The sequence below is a fragment of the Rhipicephalus sanguineus genome, chromosome 11 (genome assembly GCF_013339695.2).
Source record: "Rhipicephalus sanguineus isolate Rsan-2018 chromosome 11, BIME_Rsan_1.4, whole genome shotgun sequence".
Taxonomy (NCBI): Eukaryota; Metazoa; Arthropoda; class Arachnida; order Ixodida; family Ixodidae; genus Rhipicephalus; species Rhipicephalus sanguineus.
The window spans coordinates 71,594,244-71,619,851 of record NC_051186.1 but is presented as its reverse complement, the minus strand read 5'-3'; the positions used below and the strand labels follow the sequence as shown (position 1 = coordinate 71,619,851).

The following is a 25,608-nucleotide window of genomic DNA, read 5'->3' as shown; positions in this document are numbered from 1 at the left end:
GTCGGTTGGTCTCGAAAACCTGGTCCTTTTGGTTCAATGAAAACGCGGAAAAATACGTGAGCCTGGATATTGTTAATGAAGGCGAAATTTCGATTTTTTTTAATTTATCTTACCCTGTGGACTAAGAGGTACCCAAATACGCGAGTGATTTCGACAAATTTTACTGAATATACGATAAACGCAAGTGATGGATTTCGCATCACTTTAACTGCATTTATTTGGCTGTTTATTCACCATAAGTGACGCATGGTCTAGAGCTCGCGGACGCTCTTAATGATTTCCAATGGCCTTAGGATGCGGTTTGCCGAGATTTATGCTACATCCGCTAATTACCAGCCTCAGGCACGGCCTGATTGCGCCCTGTTCAAATGCTAGTGCTATTAACAACAATAATGCCCGTATAAAAGCTCTGCTGATATGTCAGATTACTTCGGTGCTGCAGATTGCCTATTCATAACCAATCAAATCACAGTGAAAAAGCTCTTGGTGGCGTTCAAGTCGGCTTGTCCCATAAAAAGTGAGATTATCCTATCCGTACGAGAATTCTGTTAGGATGACGACCATGAAATTACTGTTGACGTGACATCGTCATTATTAATCAATTTCTTCACATTTAACTTCACCCTTACTATAAATACAAGAAAATAAAGATTTCCCGATCAACCAAACTTTAATTCCAAATCTTGCTTCAACCAGAATGTGCAGACCACTGATCTGCATTCAAGTAAAACTCGTGTCACGATTAGTGGCTTTACGAACCTTCGATTCCTGCCTTTGCCACACGTGAAAGACAGTATCAGAGCTAACGAGAAACGGGATTTGTAAAGATTAGTTGTAACTGAAAACTTAGCTGTAAAGTTGTGAAGCCGAAAGTGTGTGCACGCCGTTTTCGAACAGATGCCATAAACATGGTGTTATTGTCCAATAGCCAGCACATGTATGCGTCGTGACTTCCAGATTGTTTCAAGCGAATAAAGCAGAGCTGGACACAGTTTAATCATGCGACGTCACACAAAGGAACCGCCATATGAGGCTCTAGGGACGCGAAGGAAACCATTTGGCAAACAAGAGAAAAACCCAGTAAATTGTGCCCGTCTCACTGCGGTAATGTCCACCACAACCGTAATGCACTCTAAACGTGGTAACAGATAAATGTGATTTCGTGCACCTATAAATTAAGGATTACATTAGCTTTGAGTCAATAAATTCTGAACTGGGTACACAAAATCACATTTATTGGTTACGACGTTCAGAGTGTATACTGTGTTGCGAGCGCTGAGTCAATTTTCGCCCACATCAGTCAAAGTATTTCTGTTCATTTTTCCTGCATACCATGGTATTTTAAGAACGTTCTCGCCCGGAGCTCTTTCCGCCTATAAGTGAACACGCCACTGCAAATCGCGGCGAATAAAAAAGGAAGAAGAGAAATAAGCCAGGATAGTAAGACTGGAAATCGCCTGGTGATCTCGTGCGAACGAAATGCATGAGAACGAGCACTGTATTCTTTATTGCATTATGATATGCACGTGCATCAGACCTGGGCGATATGCTTCCTATATATGCAACTAGGTGAAATTCGATTAGTTATAATGTATAATTACTCACGGAATTCCGATAACGCCGCCGCTAGGCTTGTCTCAAAATGGTCGTCATACTAACGACTGAAAGACCCATGCAGTTTTGAATGCGCAACTGCAAACACATTGAATCGACTCGCATTCATTTGTTTGCTGCAGTGTTTTGTGTTACTTTCATTCAATCGCACTTGCGGCTTGTAACCTTAACACGTCCCTATGCGTATTCTGCTATGCATATCTACCATTTCGTTCATCGCAAATATCGCATGATAGAACATAACCATCATCTGTGCAGGTACATGATCCCGTTTCGGCATCCCAAGGTACCGGAAGAGTATCTCATGATGCGAGACTTTGCCTTCTTTGACAAGGTGCACAAGAGCTTTACCGAGCGGGAGGAGTACATCCACAAGTACATGTTCTCTCAACCAGGTATGCAGACTGTTCGCAGCTATGATAACGCGCTTATGGTTTGTTCCGAAACTACTAGCATCCGTTGCTCTCTTACATTTTTCAATGTACCGAATGCACAGTAGAACTGGTAATGCAGTTATTCTGTTGCAATACATCGAATTGTCGGAGAAAGCACAGTCTACGAAAAAAAAAAAGAATCCTACCTGCCGCTCAAAACTTGCCTTCTCGGAGAGCTAACGAAAACATATTTGCGAAACACGAATTTTTGGACTGAGAAAAAAAAATAGAATAGAGAGGACGTGCTACAGCAACCCCCGAGTGCTCTCATTTTATGTAGTCACTTGTCCATGTTCCACAGCGAATAGTTCGATGTTTGGGTTTGAAAGGTTGCAGCAACATTTCTGCGCAGTTCTTTTCTCCTTCAATTGGTTTCATTTTTCATTACAGGTGCTTTGACAGGCGCCATCAACTACTATCGTGCCTTCAACAACGATACCGAACAGCTCAACAAGCTCCAATATCGAGTGCTCAACGTACCAACGCTTATTCTTTGGGGGCAGAAGGATGAATTTCTCACTTCACGTGTCGGCACATACGACCGGGAATGGCTGAACAACTCGGCAATCGTGTTCTACAAGCGTGCGGGACATTGGCTCTTGCGGGAGTGCTTTAACACTGTCAATAGATATATCTTAGACTTTGTCAAATACGGGAAGTTGAACCCAAGCCTTCAACAATTTAATGAGTCGAACATGCAAAACGAAAACACATGTGCACACTCCGTGACACCGGACGTGATGTCGCCGCAAAACGCACTTCCATTGGTACCGCTGGATTCCGGCGTTCCCGGTTTCCCAGAAGAATAAAATCCGCTTTGGCCTGCTCATTATTTTTTATGTTTACTTTACACAAGCAAACATAGCATACCTAACGGATGCACACGCACACAAATCCTTCGTCCATGTCTGCCAATGCGGTTAGCCGCTATAGACGAAAGACAGTGGACCATGAGTGGACGACAGTTCTCGCACCTTTCGGAATTCTCAGGATTCTGTTTCGCCACTGCATGAAATCTACCTCACAGCATCGAAGCCCTTCACTGCACCGCATCTCAATTTTCTTTCATGTTTCGCGATATCGCAGAAGAATTGATGTCTGGGAAGTTGGAATTGTTTATGCATCTTTGAAATGGGCGGCGCAAGAACACGGACAAAATAAAAGTACGACACACCACAGAGCGCCTTCTCACAACTAATTTTATCAGAAAGAACATTCACTATTTAAAACTTCAACAAGTGCCACGTGCTCTTACATCATTGATTGTCGAAAGGAGACGGAACCATGTGCTCCTGTAAAGATTAGAAATAGTTACAGAAACTATGGTCACATGCACACTTGTTTACTATGTGATTAAACGATTGACGAAAGAAATTCCATCAACCTGTGTAGAATAGAAGGGCAATTTGTATCGACAGATGTCCGGTATTAGTATTGGATCCAGAGCTGTCCCGGTGCTCAGTAATATTTTTCTAAGCAGGGCAGACAGATGCACTGAAAGTAATCACGGTGACAACAAAATCAAAGTGCTAAGATAAGTTGACAATTTTCTAGTCGTTGTTCATAGTTCTAACTTTGAAGAGACGGTTAGTAGCCTTGACGACGTGTTTTACAAATGTGGTTCCGGGTTAAACTTCGCTCATGAAGTACAACAGAATAAAGAATTGCAGTTTTTAGAAGTGAATCTTGAACTAACCGACAATCATTTGCTGGATTTACAGTACAATATCCGAAAAACCAGTTCTGAACTTTAAATCTGCTCATTCAAACGTCGTAAAAAACGGCATAGCGTTTTCATTACTCTTTTCATCCCTGTTCAAATCCTGTTTTCCCAAAACCGCCGAAAGCTGTGTGAAACAAATCGAAAGTCTAATAGTTGCAGGCTTTCCAGAAAGTACTATCAGGGTGAACGCGCAGAAGCTCCTAGAACGTATAAAAGTAGGTACACGCACCACAGATAATACGAAGTCCGTAGAAAACGAACATTCATTGTAATTGCATGTGTACACAAGTTGTCGCATGCACTCAAAAATGTAGCTGGTCGGTATAAGATAAATGTTGTTTTTTTCCGCTCCTAAAAAATGAACAGCATTTGTGGTAGTTGAAAGGAAGCTGGCAGAAAAAAGTTCAGGTGTGACAAAAAAAAAAGAAGGCTGTACTGTAAAGCCCACGTCACCGTTTGTGCCTTGCACAACGGGAGTTGTATACCAGCTTCCTCTTTCCTGCGGCCATGTCTACATTGGGCAAACTGGTCGTTGCCTCAATGTAATGTTGTCGTAACAGATGCGATCATTGAACGGCAATGCGTACTCGCACGTTGCTCGACACTGTGCACAACACGGATGCACCCCCAACTTTCATGACACCATATGTATTTTCAGGCATAAAAATCAAGCTACTAGAGAAATTGCTGAGGCTCCTCACATTAATAAAAAAGGCAATCTATGTGCAAGCATGCCTTCAATAGCACTGCATGACGATAAAGTTTCTTTCCTCAATCGTTTCGTCACATAGTAAAAAAGTGTACATGTGATCATCGTTTTTGTAACCGTTTCTAAACTTTACAGGAGCACATGGTTCCGTCTCCTTCCGGCTATAAATGATGTAAGAGCACGTGATACTTGGTGAAGCTTTAAATAGTGAATGTCTTTCTAATAAAGTTAGTTGTGAGAAGGCGCTCTGTGGTGTGTCGTACTTTTCTTTTGTCCTTGTTTTTGTGTCGCCCGTTTCAAAGATGCATCCTCAAAGATGCATCAAAGATGCATACCATAGCGTGAATCATGTGGTGGTTCCCCACAATAACCGCAGTTGCGCAGCAGCGTGGAAAGAGCCATGCATACCCCAGCACCCGCATCGACTTAAATTCACGCTTGGCCCCTGCTGTTCACCATGGTACCAACAAATATACGGTGAACTCAGCCATCCCTCTGTCTCATATTATACCGAGTGCGAATCATTTGCTAAATTTTAAGATAATCTATTTGTTGAGGAAGGAAGGGAAGGAAGGAAGAAACAAGCGGAAAGACAGGTTAGCCAGTTCTTAGACCGGCTGGCTACCCTGTGCTGGGGGAAGGGGTAAGGCGGCTATCCGTTGAGGAGACCTACAGGACATAGCAGGTGAAGCACAGCCGTTAAGTGGTGTTGATATGCACCCTACAGATGACACCATATCATTGTCGGTCGTCATGCGGAGTACCTTAAAACCCCAATAATTCACAGCAGTTTCAATTCATTATTAACTGAAGAAGAATACGTGATATCGGTGATGAGCAAGCGCCACAATCATGACGCACCGTGCGTCTCATTTGGCAACGTAAATTACGCATAACGTGAACAAACGTAACATAAAAATACTAGATTTAGGTTACAACAAGGATGAGAAAATGGTTACGTGATTTCCATGCAACATTGTGTCCATTTCTCTTAGCGCGTCTCCCGCCCACAAAGAACCTTCACTCCGCACGCTACAATACATCGAAGTGCACATAAGCTTTGCTTAGAGGCATCTGAGGACAACAGCTGTTATTGTAGCGCTTGTGCCAGCTGTTATTCTCAAAAAGCTTGTGCTTTACTTCGGGGGCATGTTGAGCAAGTGAAGTGTTCATTGTTTGTTTCTTTACAGCGGGAAGGGGCGGAGGGTATTCTGGAAGGTCGTAATTCGCATTTTGTTACGTTTAGCCTGTACGGGCGGCCTGGGCGCCTTCAGCAAATGTCTTCTGCTACAGATGGTCCACCTTCGCTCTCGAAACCTCAACTTTGTAAAGGGCACCATTTACGAGTTATTAGGTCGCTCGTGCAGCAGCAAAGTTTGTAGCGCATATATACATGCTGACCTGCATCGTGCAGCTGCACTGGAGGCATTGTTCTCAGCCAAAAAGAAATATGAGATACCTGAGAAAGAAAAAAAAAGACAGTGCTCTAGGGTCGAATCCTAGTTTTACGCCACTGGAACCCCTTGTTTGAATAGATAATAAAAACAGTATGCTGAACGAAAACACTGAAAGCAACTGGTTTTCTCTGATGCGTGTGCCGTAACGTTTTCTTCTGGCAAAATTATTTTGCTTACTTGAAATAAATCATCCACTTTAGCTTTTACTTAAGTTATCGAGGCTGAAGCTGCAATGCAGCGTCGAAATAATCGTGTGGCATTTAACGCTTCAACGCAACAGGTCACATATTGCACTTAACTAAAATATAACTGCAAGAGAGGCAGTTATATTTTCTGCTTTCACGTTTCAACGAAAAAGAGCGAGAGCCAAAGGCAACCTCGCTCTTTTTCGTTGAAACGTGAAAGCAGAAATATCAAGTTGGAGACGCAAATAACTTTATTCAATCTCACCGAACAACTTTATTCCATAATCTACAGAACAAACACAAAAAAAGAAAACAAAACAAAAAAGGCAGCTTCGCATTATTGGTGCCAAGCCTGAAGGAAGAGCGGAGCTGGGCGGCCTTCTTTGTCCCTCTTTATTTTGCTCTTTCTTTTTCTCTCTGTTTCTTGTATCTCCTTTTTGCGTCAGTTTCTTTCTAGTTCTTTCTTTCTCGCTCTAATTTTTCTCTCTTTTTTCGCTCTTTCTGTATTTCTTTCTCTTCCTTTCCTTTCTTTGCATCTCTCTCTATTTATCGCTTCATCTTTCTTTCTATTTCTTTTTCTCTCTTCGGTTGTTTCTCTGCGTGCCCATGTTTTTCTGTCTTTTTTATGTTTTGATGTTTTTATTCCCTTTATTTCTCTATTTTTCTCTTCCTCTTCCTTTCTATCGCTTTTGCTCCCCCTGTCTCTCTTTTTTCTCTCAGTTTTCTGTGTCTTCTTTTTTTCTCTCTTTTTCAGGCGTTCGTTTGGCACTCGCACCTGCTGTACACGGTAGTGGGACCTACCCAATTCCTGTTGCGCATAGCCACCTGAGGAGTTTTTCACGACGGAGCACAAGTTACCGATAGCTTAAACGGTATCTTTCTTGGGAGAGCGAAGGCTTGGAAGGAAGGACAGGACGACACAGAAGAACAGACGCTCAACTATCAACCGTTACCAGGCAGCCATTCTGGAAGGACACCACACCATACGAGTCAATTGCCTCTCGGACTGAGACAAAAAGTTCGTCGTGCGGAACAGAGTAAAATAAGTCCTCAATGTCCACCGACAGCGCGTAGTTGGCTCCCGGCAATCCCATCTTCCCAACCCAGATATGTTGAACCAACTAGCCCAACAATTAATTATTTTGAAGCGGCTTCACTGCAAAGAAAATGAAGAGAGTACGTGCCGGTGCATGATGACGACAGTTTTTACGACGAAGCACAAGTTGCCGTTAGGTTAAAGATCTTCGCTGTTAAAAATCGGCTGCCTGACGGAACCCAAACGACTCCAACAACATCCATATGCGAATTCACAATGTGACGTCCCACCTGAGCAGGCAAACAATGAGGAAGAGAAAAACGGAGATGATCACGTGATTCCCAATGGTGGGGGAGGGGTGGGTGCAGGTGAACGCGCATTTTCTCTAGAAGCCGTTACTGAGAGCGCGTGTGTGTTCAAATGGGGAATATGCGCAGCTCCACACTATAGGGTACCAATCGAAAAAAGATCGACCACACAGGCCACCGCGCACACCGAAGACGGAATTAACGTCCATATGCCTCATAAAGGAAGCATAATTCATCTGATATGCTTTGGCATCGCATACAGGAGGCTTATACAAACATCCTTGGCGGTTCTGATGCCGCACCCGATTACGATAACTGTTAAGTGCCAGAAAATATCGGATCTTATCTAGCAGGCGGGGGTAGTACGCGCTGGTACGACACAATGTGATTTGCTATATCAAGCGAATCAGCTAATGTCCATGATTTGATGAGCTTACGCTAGGTCCGTGGACGGACGCAAACAGCGCAGGCGCTGTCACCGGAGCACCAATAAGCTTCCAGAGGATCCACTGTAACAGGCACACGACTTTAATGTCAACGCGATGTACGTGTATGTGGGGGCCTACTTCCGTTATCATATTGATTAATCATTTTTATTACGATAGGAATTATATGGACACTCTCGGCGGGTTTTTGCCATCACCGTCGCCGTCATGTCCAGTATAAGGCACAAGTCAATAGCATCGCTCCGTGCATACTACGCGCGCGCGAGAGAGAGATAGGATGAGTATAGAAGAAAGCAGGGAGTTAACCAGGGCTGAGCCCGGTATGCTACCCTGCACTGGGCAAGAGAGGAGGGGGAAGGAAAGTTATAGAGGAGGAGAGAAAAAGCACTCAAGCGCTGGGGATGAACGCGACTGAAGCAGAGATTAAACGAGCCGGCCGTCTCCATCACACGAATGGTGCATGCGATAACATCAGCCCGTGTGCGAGGCCTGCAGTAGATGGCTGCTCACGCAGTGAGGAAACGCCCCAGAGCTCCTGGAGTGCACTCTCCTTCACCGAACGCTCACCCCTCGTTTGATGGTGAGGCGCCTGCGATGTGATGGCGGGCGGAGGCAAGTACCTGCACGTGCTGCTTAATCTGCTACGGAAGTGCGCCACACAACCTAGCTGACAGACCTTTTGGCCGCAAACGTGGCAACTGGCCCTGAGCTGGAATGTAGCAAAACTTTATTCTAAAGTTTTGTGGAGCGAACCGTAAACCCACAACCTATGGATGAAAAGCTGGCTCGTAATATGTCGTCTTCTGTTCACTACAGAGCCCTCAGTTATTAACTACCTTGTGGAAGCATTCACTACTGAAATCTGAACCGAGAGTAGCTTGAGACACCCAAAATTTCGCTGTGCACAGCCGCAGTCCTTTAACTACATAACAAGCTTGCAGATGCCTAAGGTTTCGTTATTTATAACCCGCGAGAATTGCGAGCGGTGACAGGACTTAATGCTGGAGCAGGCCAGTAGCCATTTCGGGGGGGGGGGGGGGGCCCTCCCCCGAAATTTTTATTATACATGGTGTTTTACCAGACATCAATAATGAAAATAGGCGTTTTTCTCAAATAGTCAAGGTTTTCAGCAAGTCCCCCCCCCCCCCCCCCCCCGAAAAAAATTCCTGGCTATGGGCCCTTGCTGTAGCCTAGCAATAACGTGATCTAATGGGTATAAAAAATAAAGAACTGGTACTAATGCCATAAAAAGATCTTTAGAAAGCGGTATATTTTGAGCAATCACTACTTATAGCTTATGAAATTTAAATAATGTTGACAATGTGTGCATAACAATTCAATTGGTAATCAGCATTACCGTTTTTATGTGCGAACGACAGGCTATAGACCGAATGCGGAGCTGTGCGAAGTCGCCCAGCCTTCCCAGGCAAACGCACTGTTGCACTAGTTGCGGCCAGACACCAAAACAACGACCGCGTTTATAAAGCGAGCGTGAGACCAAGCGTTAGAATTCTAAAGTTATGGGCCTTTGCTAACTCGTGAGTAACCCACCAAGAAGAAACAAACGAACGACCGATAGCTGCGGTCCACTACTACATGAGATGAATATACTCATCTGTGAAGGAGAGAATCAGTTTACATAGACCCAGCGCAGTTGTACGGCCACTGCCACGGTTCCACACAATATGCGAAAGACAGACCGATCGGATTGAAGCCAACGAAGTCGCCATTTTTGACAAATATAAAAGAGTAAGCAAGACACCGACGAAAAATGAAAAGCATCACAAGCACGCGCACAAGCACTGCTTCGAAAAATTTATCATTCCTTATAACATCACATAATCTGATGACATCTGTCTTCAAACGTCACAAGCCACTAATGGCTAACATTCTTTCAAAACGGCGTTATCACACCCATAAAATCAACTTGTATTTTTGTTAACGCAATAATCGCCATGCCCATGCATAATATCGCTACGTACGGGTAGTTGAGAGTAGCGCTGCATGCATTAGGCAAAAATCAGATAGGCAAACAAGCGGTGTGTGCTCGTTTGCCTGCCTAATCGCTGATTTCTTTCGGCGTGTGCCGCCTATAAACCGTATAAGGTAAAATCACTTCGCTGACGCTTGAACTCGCGCAGTTTCGTCGGCAGCTTTAGCTTTGCGTGCAATACTTTTATTCGGCGTGACAAAGCACACACGCAGTCCTTCGAAACATCTGTGCTAGCTCGCTTGGAAGCAGTAATTGTTCATTCTAACAGGTGTAGAAGAATAGCCTCGCAGCTTCAGTAAAGAAGTGGAACAAGATATGCATGCAAACTTTGAAAGAATAATTTTGTTCCCTCGAAGTTAGCGATTCCACATTTTTTGCCGCCATCTTCTTGTGGGCGCCTACACTTTGCCCTGAAATTTATCTCGAGCTGCAATATTATCTGATGTTGCCAGTCACAAAGGTTCCATTACGTCATGCGCTGAAAGAATTCTGCTTTGTCACTTGCGTCTTGCTGACTAGGATTTCGCTATTCTGGAACCAAAGAGCCTTACCTTGGTAAGTGCTACTGCTCTTTTCACAGCTCAGGCGGCGACATCTGTCTAAATACAAAACCGTTTCAACACTTCTGTTAAACCAGAATACTAAAATTTGCTCATGAATCCTTTGTTACTTTTTTTGTTAGGCCTGGTTGCTATGGCTCGAAACATCAATCTGTCTTCGTTTCCATTGTTCTTCTGTGGTGACGATCGCCACTTATTTATAGACGCAATATGAGGATATAACAACTGTAGAAGTGCCAGAATCTTATTCAAAATTCCGAATAATTGTCTGATAAAGTGCTAATGTGCCGACACGCGAGTATTGCTTGGCACTAGGAGATTTCGCGCGACATGCTGTTGGTTACAGAGTACACGTTTATCTAGGAGCTGTCGGAAACTACGCAGTATATGTGCATATTTCTGACCGTCGTGAAGCCTTTCGGAAGTTCACTCGCTCAGTGAAATATTCACATGGCTTTTAAAACACGTAGATGATAACGGCAATGTGGGTGTTCTGAGACGTGCCAGCTCACACGAACCAATCTTGAGACAAGTTTGTTGTGGGTCGATCAGCAGGCTTTGCTTGCGTTGCCTTTCCAGCTCCCTAAAACGGGCTACTAGTCACATAGAGCTTCCTTGTGAAGCTTACCGACCACCGATGTACCCGCTTATTTCTCGTCGACGCGCAATATCAGCGCGTATCGGTGGACCACGTCTTCACATGTCATAAAGACGCCAACGCAGCCGTCTTCCATAATTTCTACGCGCACTTAAGTAACAATAAATAAATGGTGCGATACGAATATTAGTCAACCATTTGTCACAGGGTTTATGGGCAAAATGTGAATATATGCCTGGAAGCTAAATAAGAACATAGACTTTTTCCACAGCAGATACTTTGTTGCACTTCAACGTATATATTTGTGTGTCCTTGCGTTTTCATTTGCGTCACTAATCGCCTTGTCTTGTGAACAAAAAAACAAAGGACAGCCTAAGGCTACGCGTTGCCGTGGCGGGCGACGACGCAGCGTTCATGGATTTAAAGAAAAAAAAATGCGTGGCTAAGTACATACTTTCGTTTCCAGCGTTTTCAGATTGTGTTATAACGGCGTAATTTTGTATCGAGCACATGTATCAGAGCCAATATTACCTTTAGAAGACAGATTCGTAGCGATATGTAGTGATTACATTGAGCGATGGCTCATAGCACTCCTTATACTAAACACGACTGATGTCGCGTTTCAGTCCGTGAGGATATCAGCGGCGATTTAGTTCAGATCATTTGAAATGGCAATCGTAAAGTGCTTATCATAGCTACGCAAAAAGACTTTCACACAATGTAACAACGGAAAACACTGTGCGATATCGTTTCAGTATCGGTTAATCCAACGGCCAAACTCCACATGATGGGAGCGTCTGCTACAACCCCGTCAGCCTACATAAAGCGGCTGATAAACGCAGCGTAAGTAACTATTAACTCTCATAAGTAACTTTTCATTCTTCTTAAACCTAAAAACGAATCTCACAGGCAATGCTGTAAGGGTATTCAAGTAAGCGGGAAGCTCTACAGAACTTCCCGCCCCTTATACAAAACTATTTCCGAAGAATATTGCACTGCGAGAGTCTGCGTTATTAGCGTGTTACTTCATAAACACGGATCTTAACAATAAATGTGGTACTGAAGTAGCCCGCGCTAGTGTCCACCTTACAAAAGACGTTAGTCGCGGTCTACATTACCGCAGTCAACAACGAACGGGTTCATTTTTTTCGACATATCTTTGGAAGTTACCCTACAACCGAACGCTGCCCAAGAGAAATGGTGTATCACGTCAGAACGATATCATTGCATCTGGCGCAGTCACCGGTGCTGCTTATTTGATCCTGGATGGAGCCCACTGCCGTGATAGCTCTTCATCAGGTAAGCTCCAAAGTACCAGTGATGAGGGCAACCAGGCAGCAACCGAGGCCCGACTTCTTCTCAGTGCTAGTTGCTTGCAAGAAGTGTCCAAGAGCACACAATAGGAATCATTCAGTTACGCTTTTAACAAGTCTCCCAAGAGCTCGCCGTTTGCGCAATGGCACTGGGTACCATAGAGTAACACTAAAGATGGCTTCACTATTAAGAAGATGAAGCGCAAGTGCGAACATAATCAAGAACAAATGCAAGGGTTAAACTAAGGTTGAATGAACACGCATTTGGCCATTGACAGTTGCGTACTAGACATTGGAAGAGTATGTAATGGGAGACGGACGACATAATGAATCATAAGGACACGAAACGTGTTCTTTGTGTTTGAGCAGCGCGTTGCAAGTGCCGAGCTGTGAGAGTGGTTAGTTTGTACTCACCCTGTGTGTTTTCGTTTCCTGCGTTCTTTGTGCTTCAGCAGCGCGTAGCAAGTTTCTAGATGCTTGCCGTTCTTGCTGTGACATTCCAATTTCTTGCTGTCGCATTGATTGATTCGCCCTTGAAGCGAAACTGTGACTTTTTTTTTAAACAGGCTTGCTTTACGGGATCGTCGACGCGCTCTCACACGGATGATGAATCCGATTATCGGCAAAGCACTATTCCTCACTCTTGGTACGAGTATGTGGATATGGATGCAAGCCTACGTCAAACTGCAGATTGCAATTCACGGTGAAAACGTTTTGAAACCTCTCAATCGGACAGTCCCGAATGACTTCTACAGTGCGTCCTTCGGACAACACGATTACGCAGAACTAACGGTATGTAAACGAACATTTGGTAATGTTTAGCCACGCTATCAAATAATCGCCACTGAGCGTCCTTGGGATGTTTACGGTTTTCTCCATAATGCTTGATAATAATGAGTATGGTATGCGAATCCAAGTGTGTCTTTAGAATATTGAATTCGCGTTATTATCATGACTACTAGCTTAAAAACACCACTAGCGTAGTCCTGCGTAGAATAAGCTCATAAAAACAGAGGCAAACAAGTGTAAGAGCTACAGTAATAAGAGCTTTCAAAGATAATGTTAAAGCTTACCTCCTTTCCTGCTTAAAGCAGTAAAGGTTGTGTATGCAGAAATTGTGTGTCCCTGAAGTCTCGGTATTTGTAATTTTGTGAGTCTTGCTTTATGCCTGTAAAACTATGCACCTCGTTCACTTTGTATAAAACTGCGTCCTGTATGTATTAATAGTATAGAAGGTTGTTTCTGTTGATATATGCTCTAAGCGTGTGCATTCAGGTGCTGGGGTCCCGTCAGGCAGAGCACATCTGCGTTTAGCCCTTACATCCGAGACAATGTTGTGTGAAATAAAGAACTGAAATGAAATCCAACTGAGAAATACATCACGTAACTGAACAAACCTGATAGAACTGAATAACGTGAAGCTCAAGTAAAATCAGCAATAAAAATGGCACACTAAGAGCGCAACATGTGCGTTATATAGACACGTATGCTTGTTTCTTTTTCGCACTGAGCAGATTTCACCAGCTAAAACTGCCACACATGTTATGGTTCGCCATAAGTAGCCTGTTCATGCATATGAACGCTCCCGTGTGTAATCGCTCATTCTCAGCAGATTACACACGCCACACGAATTGTGGTGAACATTCTGAGACCTTACGCGAGCGCATGAGATGAGGCTCTAGAACGTTGGATGCCTCATGCACGAAAAGCAGACACGTTTCACTTGCAGATTTCGATGACCGACGACCCGGCTTGGCGCTGTCGTCGTAGTGCAAGTGTTTAGTCCTGCTAGGCACAAGGTCTGCCAATAAAGAGTTCGATCTTTTCCACTTTGGCTACTTCATTCTTTACTGTCACAGCCACGTGCCAACATACGCTAAACGGCAAGGCTTAAAACAGTCCAGTAGTAACCGCTCGAACTTCGATAATTAACATTGCGGTACTCTGTGTTGTCTGGCAATGTCCCGTGTTACGAGCTTTTCCTGAACATTGGAGAGACTGCAGACTAATGTAGTTATAAATGAAGTAGGCTATAATAAATGTACAGTTTCGTTTAATTATTAAATTTTGTAGTGGGCAAAGTTCAAGATCACCGCAAGTGTGAACCAGAGTAATGAAACAAAGTTGAACACTTCCCTTTCAACGGAATTGTAAGAAACAGTGCTGGTCAATGCACATTGATATTAATTCAGATCAGAAGTATTTTCTGTGGACTGGGCGCATATCACAATTCTGACTGTAAAATTTATTACGCAGCTGCTTTAATATAATCACTCGGTTTAATTTAAATACAGAACAGAGCACTGGGCGACTTGGTAATCTATGATAACGAGGAATTGCGTGAAAACACACCAGGGACGACAAAAAAAAAAAACACAAAACCTGCGCATACAAGTTGCTAGTCTATGCCCGTGACGGTGTTCTTTTCTTGTCCTTGGTATTTTTTCGCGCAGTTTGTAGTTCTGTTCAGCTGCACTCCAGCGGTGAGCTCGTTATAACTGAATCTTTGTTTTCCAGAATATTACCATGCATTATGTGACAAAAGGCTGTGATGTTGGGAAGCGTCCTGTTGTTCTTCTCTTGCATGGATTTCTCGATTTTTGGTACATCTGGAACAGGCAGATCCCAACGCTTGCAGATGATTTCTGGTGTGTATGCCTGTGGCAAGCTTATGACTGTAGTGAGATATTATATCTCGTGTGCAACATTAACACCTGATAGCAAATGGAAAGTCTCTCATATAAACTCGGAATTAACATGCATTTACCTAAAAGCTTGGACATAAAAAAATAGTGGGAGGACGCTGGGAGGCTATAATAAATGTAGAGTTCTGTTTAATAATTAAACGTCGTAGTGAGGGAAACTTCAGGATCATCGCAAGTGTGAATCACTTGTTATGATCGCCTTGAAGTGTACAACGCGAAAACGTAAACTGGCCTCGTTCGCATCGCTATCTCATTGGCTATCCGGGCTTCACTTCTTGGTAGACACTTCAAGTGTGCCGTGAAGAAATAGACGCCTGTGCGCGCGACATTGGCCGTTTCAAACTGTCCAAGAAAGCGAGCATTCTGCAAGCGCAATTGCGGAGTCCCCAGTGCGCCATAATTCATGAGTTTGCGAATCGGCGAAGTACCCCGCTACGCGTCCGTAAGGTAATACGCGGACCTACGCGGCTGCACGCTTTGTCGATGCTCATGCTGCTGCTAATATTTAATTATGCCTGAGCGCTTCGTAATGGGTTGACTTTTAAACAACCCACCAAGGTGCCTGATTCGGATGGTGTGAAGCCTGGTGCAATTCTACAGTTCGGCCACGCGATATTGCATGTGTTAACACGACTCGTCGCCCTACATGACGCCTCTATCGGTTTTATTTTTCGATACAGTTTCAAGCAGTGGCGTGGTTCTGCGGTAGAACACCTGACAGCTCCGCACAAAGCCTGGGTCCGGTTGCGGTTAGAAGCAGTTATTATTTTTTTGACATCCCTTGCATTTTTTCGCTCACAACTAAAGCCGGTGCCGCCTACACCGACTCCGACACCGGAATACCTGCGACACGGGCTCTACAACGCTCGTTAATACATCGCGCAATGAGCAGAGTTGCCCAATCCAGACTCGTTGGCAAAGGCTTACCTGCTTTTCAATACCGCGTTCCTTCCCAAATTCACAGCTCATTTCCCACACACACTTGCCCAACTGCTTGTGTCGGTCATTCTCCGTCCCATGTTTAGCGCTGTTTGCTCACGTCTTAATCACGTACCAACCAGCCCAGTTAAGCGCAATCCTGCAATCACTTCTAGTTTGGCACTTTGTTCTCGCAGGTTCGAGCCATTGTTAGCGCGTTCTATGTTCTCTCGTCTGATCGCCGCCCTAAACGCATGGGTCTTCGATTTGTCGCTGGTCATTTTGGTGATAATATGTCGCAGGCTGCCTAGTGCCTGCGCATATTTGTATTAGTCGGACAGTCTTCGACAACATGTCATTCCTACCGAAGGCGTAGCCAGAACTTTTTTTCGAGGATGGGAGAGGGGGGGAAGGGAAGGAGTTTCAACCATACCTTACGTGTATTCGTGCGTGCTGTTTTGTATGTGTGCGTGTATATATATACAAATGCACAACTGAAAAATTTCGGGGGGATTTCAGCCCCCCTCCCTCCTGGCCATGCCAGTGATCCCCGTTTTACATATATTCTCTGATTTTACAAGGCATAACAAGGTCTTTCAATTTTGCTTAGGCAAATTAGAAGGCAGTTTTATATTGTCACTTATGCAATGCATATCACGGAATACCAGACCACTCAGCGGAGAGGTAAACGTGAACTGCCGGTTAGGTTGAGTCACGCGGGGGCGCAGAGTTTAACCAGAGATAATGTTTTGTTGTTGCCTTTGTTTTGTAGAGGAAGGAACCGTGGGTATTGAAGCAGCCTCGCCTTAGGGAAGGCGCGCGGACTGCCCCACAGTTGGGAGAAAGAGAGGGGTAGGTATAATGAAGGAGTTTTCGCAGACCTCGCTATCTCTGTGTACGGCCCAATCCAGATGCACGAAAGAAACACAGGTCGCACAACGCCGGCGCGCGTCAGTAGTTATCAATAATCTAGTTGGCTCCGTTGGGACGGATATTCAATCCTCATACCTCTTTAATTTGAGGCAAATACTCCACTTGGAGGCCGCCGCTCTAGTCCGTAAAGAACAGAGATATATTTCCGTCACGCCCAACTAGTCTTCGACACAACTGCTGGTTCGGAATGTCGGCACGAATGTAAACGTAACCATGCAGACTTTATTAAAGTAAACGTCTTAGATGCCTCACCAAACACGAAAAGGTGACCGTCGGCATCGTTTGCGTCAGCATGCTGTGATGGAAAAAGGTATCGTCGTGCGATATCAACATAGCGTCACAGGTATAAAAAATTTATGACGCAGTTATGACGCCATCATGACGGCACATGAAACGTCATCAAATAATATCGTTGCCTGGTCAAAGATGGGCTGATCAAGGAGGAACTGAAAAACCACGAGTAGTGCTGAAAGCTTCTGGCCCCACCGATAGCGGAGGCAGGGCAAAGCCACGTTAGGTGCACAAAGCTTTCGGGAGGTGGGGGAGATGGATGAATACAATAAAATGAGAAGAAAAAAGAGAAGAAAAGGATGACTTCCTCCTTGGAGTCGCCTTAAGAGGATGGATAAGGGACCGTGTGGCGTTTTCAACATTTCTCTGCAACAATTCGTCTTTAGCGCAAAACTTTCGCTGATGCATCGTCACCGTAAGAGAACGTCATAAGATCTCACTAATACCAGTTGTGATAGCTATTCACGTCGTCGGTAACTCGGTATGTTAGTTTTATTACATTATTGAACAAGCTATGATTTATATACCGCTGTCTATATTTACAGATAACGTTACAGCTGTGACTGAATCTATAGTCAGTGTGCTTCGCAACGCTCCTTGATCGCTGGATTCAAGCACTATTCCACCACTCACTGTTACACTTTCTACTAGGAGCAAATTTGTACGTGTATTTATGACACCGCGTAGTACTATGCCTAAGGGCAGACTTTCTTATGAAAAAAAGAAAGACTTTAGTTTGCCGTAGTAAGTGAACGCATTTCTTTCATGATTTCATAACAAAACAGTCAGAGGAAAATAAGACGGTGATGTTCACAGTGACAGGACGCTGCTGTTGCAATGAATAACTGTGTGTGTGTGTGCGCGTTTGTGCTTCCCTCCCTCCCTATCCCATCCCTCTCTTTCTAACTTTTCTGTCTCCCCTTACCCCTTCCCCAGTGCAGGGTAGCAAACCAGATATGTTTTCTGGTTAACCTCCCTGCCTTTCCGCATTACATTTTTCTCTCTCTCTCTCTTTTAATGGGGCAGGAGATACGTTTAATATGCTCTCTTTTCGTTGAAAGTGATCGGTGACGGTGCAGCTTTACTTTTTAAAGTTTTATTCGCAATAAAGGGCATAAGATCAGCCTTGACTTCTAATAATTGAAACAGAATGCAATGATTTAGGCACATTTAGTTGAAAAATATTAACGCAATGAGGAACCACGCGAAAAAAACTTATCATTTCTCTTGCTCATCTCAAATTCAATTGGCAGCGTTGTAGCACCGGATCTACGCGGCTATGGCAATACTTCACGGCCAAAGGACAGCGCGCAATACCTGATGGCGAACCTCATTGAGGATGTCAAAGATCTACTTGACAAAATAAGTAAGTACGCACATATACTATACTACATTGTTTGGACGCGTAAGCCGAAGATAAGCATAGGTAAAATGCGAGAGAGTAACGACACCTGGTTCATCTTTCGCGAGGAACCTGATTCTGCTCTGTGCCCTGTCATGGCAGGAACACATATCAATGCTATTCCAAGGTTCTGCATGGAATAAGGGACCGTGATTACAAGCAGTAGCTCAAGAAACTTCTAGCAAATTATTAGTTGCCTAAGTTACATCAGTCCTCTTGTCTTTTATAGTCGGTTCTGTTGATACTCGTTTTTCATAGCTTCACTTGTAGAGTTCAATAATGCAGAAATGCACAGCGCCGAGCTTTTGCTTGGGTGCAAATCCCCTTGTCACATTTGCCGAGAAAAGTTGTTAAGTGCCAGCTTTCCTGAAAGCTTTAAGTAATGTACAACTAGTATACCTCCTAAGCGCACCACTATCCTACCGCCACCTCTATATGGTGCTGGTATTATGGTCACCATGTTTTCATGGCGCTGAGGAGAACATTTTAATAATGACGTAAAATAGCTGCAAGATATCAAAAGACAGCGGCCTGGCTTTTCTCGAAGATCCTAAGTTTTTGCAACATTGTACGATGCTATATTTGATGTGCGCGAGAATACGCTATGTACCCTATTCTGACACAAGATTAATGTTTTTGTGGCATTTTGAAGACAAGAATAAATCAGTTAGCATTCCTTATAGCTTAGTTTTGGTTACGCATACGCCGCACCTCACCAGCGAGACGCACTCACGTTTCAGCAAATGGACAGTAGCTGAATTACGTCCTTGACACATAGAAGCCCATGTATCAAGATGTTGGCGGCTCATCGCCACCGTCGCCACCTATGTATCGCGGGGACAACTAACAGCAAGCAAAAAAAAAAAACATGACGTCACAACCGGAAGCGGTAGCGACGTCGCTCATTTGCACTACTGGCGCGTAATTGAATTTTCTTTTACTGGCTCACGGCCCGTGCGAGGGCCGTCAGGTTTAACCTGACGGTCCCCGAGTGGGCCTAGCCAGGTGACGTTGAGTTTACTCGCGTCTATTGGCCTCGAGATCTTGGAGTGGCGCCCTCTCGCGTGTGACGTCAGAGCGGGGACTCCGCTCTCGACCGCGCTGCTGCAGCCGCTGCTCCTGTATGCGGATCGTCTGCTTCAGGCGGGAACTTTGTCGAACGAACAGCCTCGCAACGGTCAACTAACGCTTGCAACGAATGTTTTCGAGTGTAATATTGAAATTGTTTTAGTAGCGGCCCACTCGACAGGGCCAAGAAATCCCCCGGATGGCCGACGAGTGCGCCGATGCCACCGAACGCATTGCTGGTAAGAAAGTGTGAATGTTCTCGCTCGTTATCTTGTTTTCGCCGTACGATACTAATTAGTTTGGGTGTTTCGATATTTCAGTAAGCGTGCCGTTTTCTAGCATCTACAGTTATGTAGATAAAGCTTGTGAGAGGTAGTGGTGCCTCATCGAGGGCGAGGCGGTGTACGACGCAGGCCATGTTGTTGAATGCGCGGTCGAGGCCTGTCAACGGAGATCGTATCACCGTCGCAGCTCTCGTACTGCAAACAAGTGTGCAAGTGCCGCCTTGTTGCACACCCCTCTGCCAATGCCCATGATCGCAGTTTGTCCCGTAATGTTGGTTCAGTGAGAACGATATTACGTCGTAGTTCACACCGCACAGGGCCGTCGCATGGGTATTAGAATATAACAAATAGTTAATCGCTGATTATACCACGCACAGGGCCACAGAGGTTAACGTAGCAAAGGCAAGCTGGCTCGAGTTTCACGCCACGCAGCCTAACGAAAAGCTTAAAGAGTTCCACTTTTAAAAAAAGGGTCTGCACTGCCTCAGGTGAAAACATTTAGAGAATGTGCACTAAACAGCGGCAACAGGTTTCGCTTATGAATTTATTATAAGCAGTCCGCTAGGCGCACGCTTGCCTTCTTAAATAAAATACGTATGTAAACCATCCAAATGCAGCCGTAGTCTCAGATATCCTGCGCCGCTCAGCTTAGCTCACGAGGCGCGCTTTCCTGCGAGGCGATTCGGAGGCCGCGTCGTCGGCTCCTTGTCTAGGGGCATTCGCGGCAGGTTGTGGGACGGCACTGCACCTGGTGTAAGTCCCCCATGCTTATAGCCTGCGTGAAATAAACGCCTTAAGTATTGGCGAGGCGCTTAAACGCAGTCACAAGCTTACCTAAGAGTGGCGCGTACGGTGGGTAGCAGAAGTCACTGTCCGCAAAGTGCTTGCTGCAGATTGTCGATGAAGGCGTGGGGCGCTTTCCCATTCTGAGCTTGACTATCCACTTCTTCAGCTTCCGGTCCTTAGGATAGCTGTGAATGCTAACGCCTTTTTCGCGAGCGGACGAAGTACGCTGAGGCGCGGAGCAGTACTTCACCATTGCGCAGCACTCGCCGCGGAGACAAGCGGCCGCAGTTCTAAGAAACAAAGAGCTGCAGTTCTAAACAAACGTTAAAAGCAGACCCATGGTTGTTCGAACAGCGTCAGTAGCCACCATACGCAAGATAACCAATTGAAGTGCTTTCATGTTGAGATTTACCACAACGGTGGTTTCAACACGGCGCTAGGCCTACGTAGCAGACGAAAGCGCGTGAATCCCCGCTCTGATGTCATACAGGCGCCGTTCGCAGCGCCGCCATCGGTCGCACACCAGGCCAATTGTGGATCGAATAAAGTTGTTTCACTCACTCACTCACTCACTCACTGGCTCACCTTTCATATGCGCTTGATAACTATGCGATTTTATTGCGTCTTTGTGGGTCGCGAATTGCGTGTGCAAGAGAAAAGGATGATCAACAAGAAAGATTGGGGAAGCTTGTGTACTTGAATAACACCAGAATACTTTGGAGATGAAGAAATTGTGATACAACGGCTCACAAGTACAATAGAACAAAAGTTAGAAAACTCACGTTGCCCAATCGAGGAAAACCACCGGAGCGAGACAGCAGCCTTGAAAGTATCACTTTGGCAACCTTACAGTTTCTTCACTTAGAGCGCCGCATTCACCATCACAAAAGGCGAGGGCACGCTGACCATGCGCCAGAAAAGCAATTTGCAGTCACAGGAGCGGTTATCTACACAATCTGTGAGCCAGTACAGCTTTTTTCAAGTGGCACGCCAGTAAACTACACATAAGAAAATAAATAACTCACGGATGATACGCACGAAAGAACCGCGCAAAAGTGAGCGATGCCTCGTTAAACCGACAATGCGCCGATTAACCATAAGCCCACGTAGCAGACTGTCTGTAAACGCCCCCCATAAATGGAGCCTGACAAAAAAAAAAGTTATTTAGCCAAGTCAGATAGACCGTAAATTTCTAGTTTACTATGGTATAGATAATACTAAGAAGATTCGAAAAAAATTCCATTGAGTTTTTCGTTTGCGTTCTGTCCCCTCCTCACGTAGTCGTGTTTCAATCGTACGGCGCGCGTTGATGTCCGTGGCAATAGGTTTTCGACCAATTTTCGTTCCAAGTTTCGCGATCGATATAATTTCACCTTGCATATAGCGCCAAGTGGCGAACGCGACTAGTTCCACATATTGGCGCTCCCAGAAACCGCAGCAAAGCCGCAGCAGTGATTCGGGCCGAATCTGTGCACATACGTAAATGTTTTGCTTGCTTTGTCATGATGCTCAGCATATAAAGAGCTGGTAACTTACACAATATGCATACTGGGGGAACTAGATAGCTTTCTGTGTTTTCATTGCGCCCCTTTTCATTTTCGTTGGTTGTGCACGCTGTTTTCTTCCCAAATACTAGCCAATGATTTTCAACAAATTACGTTCCGTGAATTACACATTTATTGTTTTTGTGCGTCACAAAAACGGTACATTATAATTAACAAATTAAACACATAAATATATTATCCTAACTAATCTATTGTTCCTCTATATTGCTCTTTCGACAAGATCTCCTCAACGGGTGACATTGGGGAAGCACAACAAAAGTGAGCCGTATATTATATAACTACTGACAATTTAAATGAAAAATACAGTTTTCTATTGAGATTCTATTGAAATTTACTATACTACAGCATTCTCCCCAAAATATACGACGTTATTCCATATCGCGCCGCGATTAGTGCGCTCTGATATGCCACACGTACTTAAGCGCCTATTTCTTCTTTAAGTCCCGGAAAGCAGCGGCAATAGTTTAAAGAATATTGGTGGTCTGGGCCGGAAATACGTCATTTTTCATGCGTTTCTCACACTGTGCAAGGCCGTATGCACGTATAACATTGTACTATAACTACCTACTTCAATATGAAAAGCATTGGTAACATTTAATAAAATCTATATGCCCCGAAAATATTTCTGTGTACGGCAGCCTGAAACAGCGTTGCGCCATTTCACGTCGTTTGATATGCAAACATAAGAACGCGAAAACTAGAGGGAACATCGCGCATTGGAACGTCGAAAACTATGAGCAACCTCACTCTAAATTAAATGTGCAGCGAAGTTAACTCAAGAATATTGCTGCCGCTAACAAAATTGCTGCTGTAAATTGGCGGATGGATCTCAGTCAGGCAGAGTTAATCTGCCTTTAGTCTTTTCAACCAACACGGTGTATGTCTAAATATTCTTTAACAAATTCAATCTTTACGTCTTTTTTGCACGGGTCCCGCAAGATCCTCAACACAAGAAAAATGTCGTCCTTGTCGGGCATGACTGGGGTGGCATGATCGCCTTCTGTTTCGCAACGGTATACGAAAAGATGATCGACAAGATGGTAATCATCAATGGCGTACACCCTCTCGCTTACACGAAGCAACTGTTCCGAAGCCTCAATCAGATGAGGATGTCCTGGTAAGAGCGCATGTTATATATGTGCGAACTGCTGGAAGGAATTTACAAATGACCGCGATGTCCTAGTGGCAAATACAGCGAAATTGTGACATATGGTGCGCGATCTAATTTCTGTACCGCACAATGTGGTTAAATAATACCTGTATAGTGCACACTACGCAGCATCAAAGCTGCGGCAGTTGCTTATATAGCGCACTTAACAACCAAGGACGCTCTTATGAAAGGGGTAGCATCTTTTCTTTTTCTTTTTTTTTTGGACACATGAGATGATGATTCCAACACGTAGCACGCAACGCGTATAGTTAGAACTTTTTTTATCAATAGCAGAACAGAACTGTGATGGTCACTTCGACTACAAAAAAAAAAAAAAAATCAACGAAATAATAAACACTGAACAAAAAGAAAATAAAGAAAGCTGACCCGGTCCACAATTTGGAGAATTATAATGCAACAATGCACTGTAAAAAGGGCACTGGAAATTTCTAGCGAATACGAATTTCGACCTGACGCTTACGTATAGTGCTTCGTGGAATTTGTCGTTCGTCGGCGTTTTCGCTTTCGTAGCGCAAACAGGACATGTCGTGGGTGATCCACTGACGTCTTTATTTAGCCCATTGCACGCGTTTCTACTTGCATGCGAGGTCTCAATAAGATAACTATAACACAAGCGTGCAACCGCGCTTGCTTACACGAGAAACATAATTCGCAAGCCATCGGTGTTGCGGTAAGCCCGTTTGCATGCACTTCGCACGCTGTTCTAGGTGGTCGTCCAGTGGACTGAGGGCCTTGTAAAAGTTAAACTACGTTTGTACTTCTCATGGGCCACAGTAATGATATCTGACCATCCTTTGTCATATTGAAATTCTTCCAAACCCATGCCGAACGCTCATATTAAGATTTGAGTGACAGTCGAAGCAAAGCTACACATTTGAAATTTTCAAATGACCGCCTATTTGCGCGATATAAATGTATAATTTTTTAAATTGCTTCCATGTTGCACTCGCCTACGACCCAAGCTATTTGATTACAAATGCAGCAGAAAACACATGACCGGGTTGATTGGCGGAAGATGGGAGATGTCTTTGCCCTGCAGTGGGCGTACACAGGCTGATGATGATGATGATGATGGTTAGTGTTTTAAGATAACGTCGCCTCGGTACGTGCGTATTCCAGACATACTGGCAGAGAAAACTGTTTAGTGTCAAATTACCTCCATTAATTGTGTTTTATTCAGGGAGGCGAAATACCTGGTGATGCTTTGCTAACCGCAAATGAACAAATACGAGCACTATTGTTATTTCTTGCAGGTTCGCGATTCCTTTTCGACACTCGGTTGTTCCCGAGCAGTACCTGATGCTAAAAGACCTCAAGTTTTTTGACAAGATGCACAAGTCTTTCACAGCCAGTGAGAAATACGCTCACAAATATGTGTTTTCACAGCAAGGTACGCAATGATCGTGTTATCTAATAACAATTCTGGCAAGGCGAAATTGAGAATAAACAAGTTCGGGAGAATGAAAGCACTTGGTCACTGTAACAGGGAGATCTATGATGCTATATTTAATTTTATAAACAAAGGAATGAGGTCGCCATGCTAATATTATAAGTGTACTTATATTATTATCTTTATATTTTATTATTTTAATAATTTAGCTGTCTTAATTTTATTACTATTATTTTTAATTCGGTACACATTAGTCAAAAGTGCTTTTACTCATTTCCTTTAAACACTTATAAAGAGACCAAAATCACCGCTGTAATTATTTCGTTTGTCTAACTGCTGTCCACCTTGCATTTCTTCACATTAATTTTACCAACGCACGATTCATGGCCGATGGCCTGCGGTGGGTTGAGCCATACGTCTAGGACCCAACCAACCAACCAACCAACCAACTTGATTCTAGGCTGCCACAGTTCTTTCGCAACAAGGAAAGGTAGAGACAATGTTATTTTCCGAGAGAGAGGTAGCCTCTCTGACGTAGTCGGTTGCGAGCTTCTGTTTTAGCGTGTAGTATCTAGTAAAACCGGAAGGAGCATTCGTACGCAGTGTATAGGTTGTTTCCGATGAAAGCCTCGACATATCAGACTGCCAATCCTATCCTCCGGCATTCACCAAACTACATCGACGACGCAGCCAAGAGAGAAAACACGGGATCGCGCAAA

General features: G+C 44.3%; 2 protein-coding genes across 2 annotated transcripts in view; both read left to right on the top strand.

Annotated features, from left to right (window-relative positions):
* LOC125756412 (epoxide hydrolase 4-like) overlaps positions 1-2,857 on the top strand; it is a 6,790-nt gene extending 3,933 nt beyond the window's left edge. Inside the window, exons 3-4 of the mRNA XM_049411177.1 lie at positions 1,873-2,009; positions 2,439-2,857. Coding sequence (XP_049267134.1) covers positions 1,873-2,009; positions 2,439-2,857 — 556 coding nt within the window. The remainder of the gene's footprint in view (positions 1-1,872; positions 2,010-2,438) is intronic.
* A 10,068-nt stretch (positions 2,858-12,925) lies between these two features.
* LOC119375141 (epoxide hydrolase 4-like) overlaps positions 12,926-25,608 on the top strand; it is a 46,305-nt gene continuing 33,622 nt past the window's right edge. The window contains exons 1-5 of the mRNA XM_037645335.2: positions 12,926-13,168; positions 14,894-15,024; positions 18,477-18,589; positions 23,268-23,445; positions 24,753-24,889. Of these exons, the coding sequence (XP_037501263.2) occupies positions 12,980-13,168; positions 14,894-15,024; positions 18,477-18,589; positions 23,268-23,445; positions 24,753-24,889 (748 nt within the window). The 5' untranslated portion in view covers positions 12,926-12,979. The remainder of the gene's footprint in view (positions 13,169-14,893; positions 15,025-18,476; positions 18,590-23,267; positions 23,446-24,752; positions 24,890-25,608) is intronic.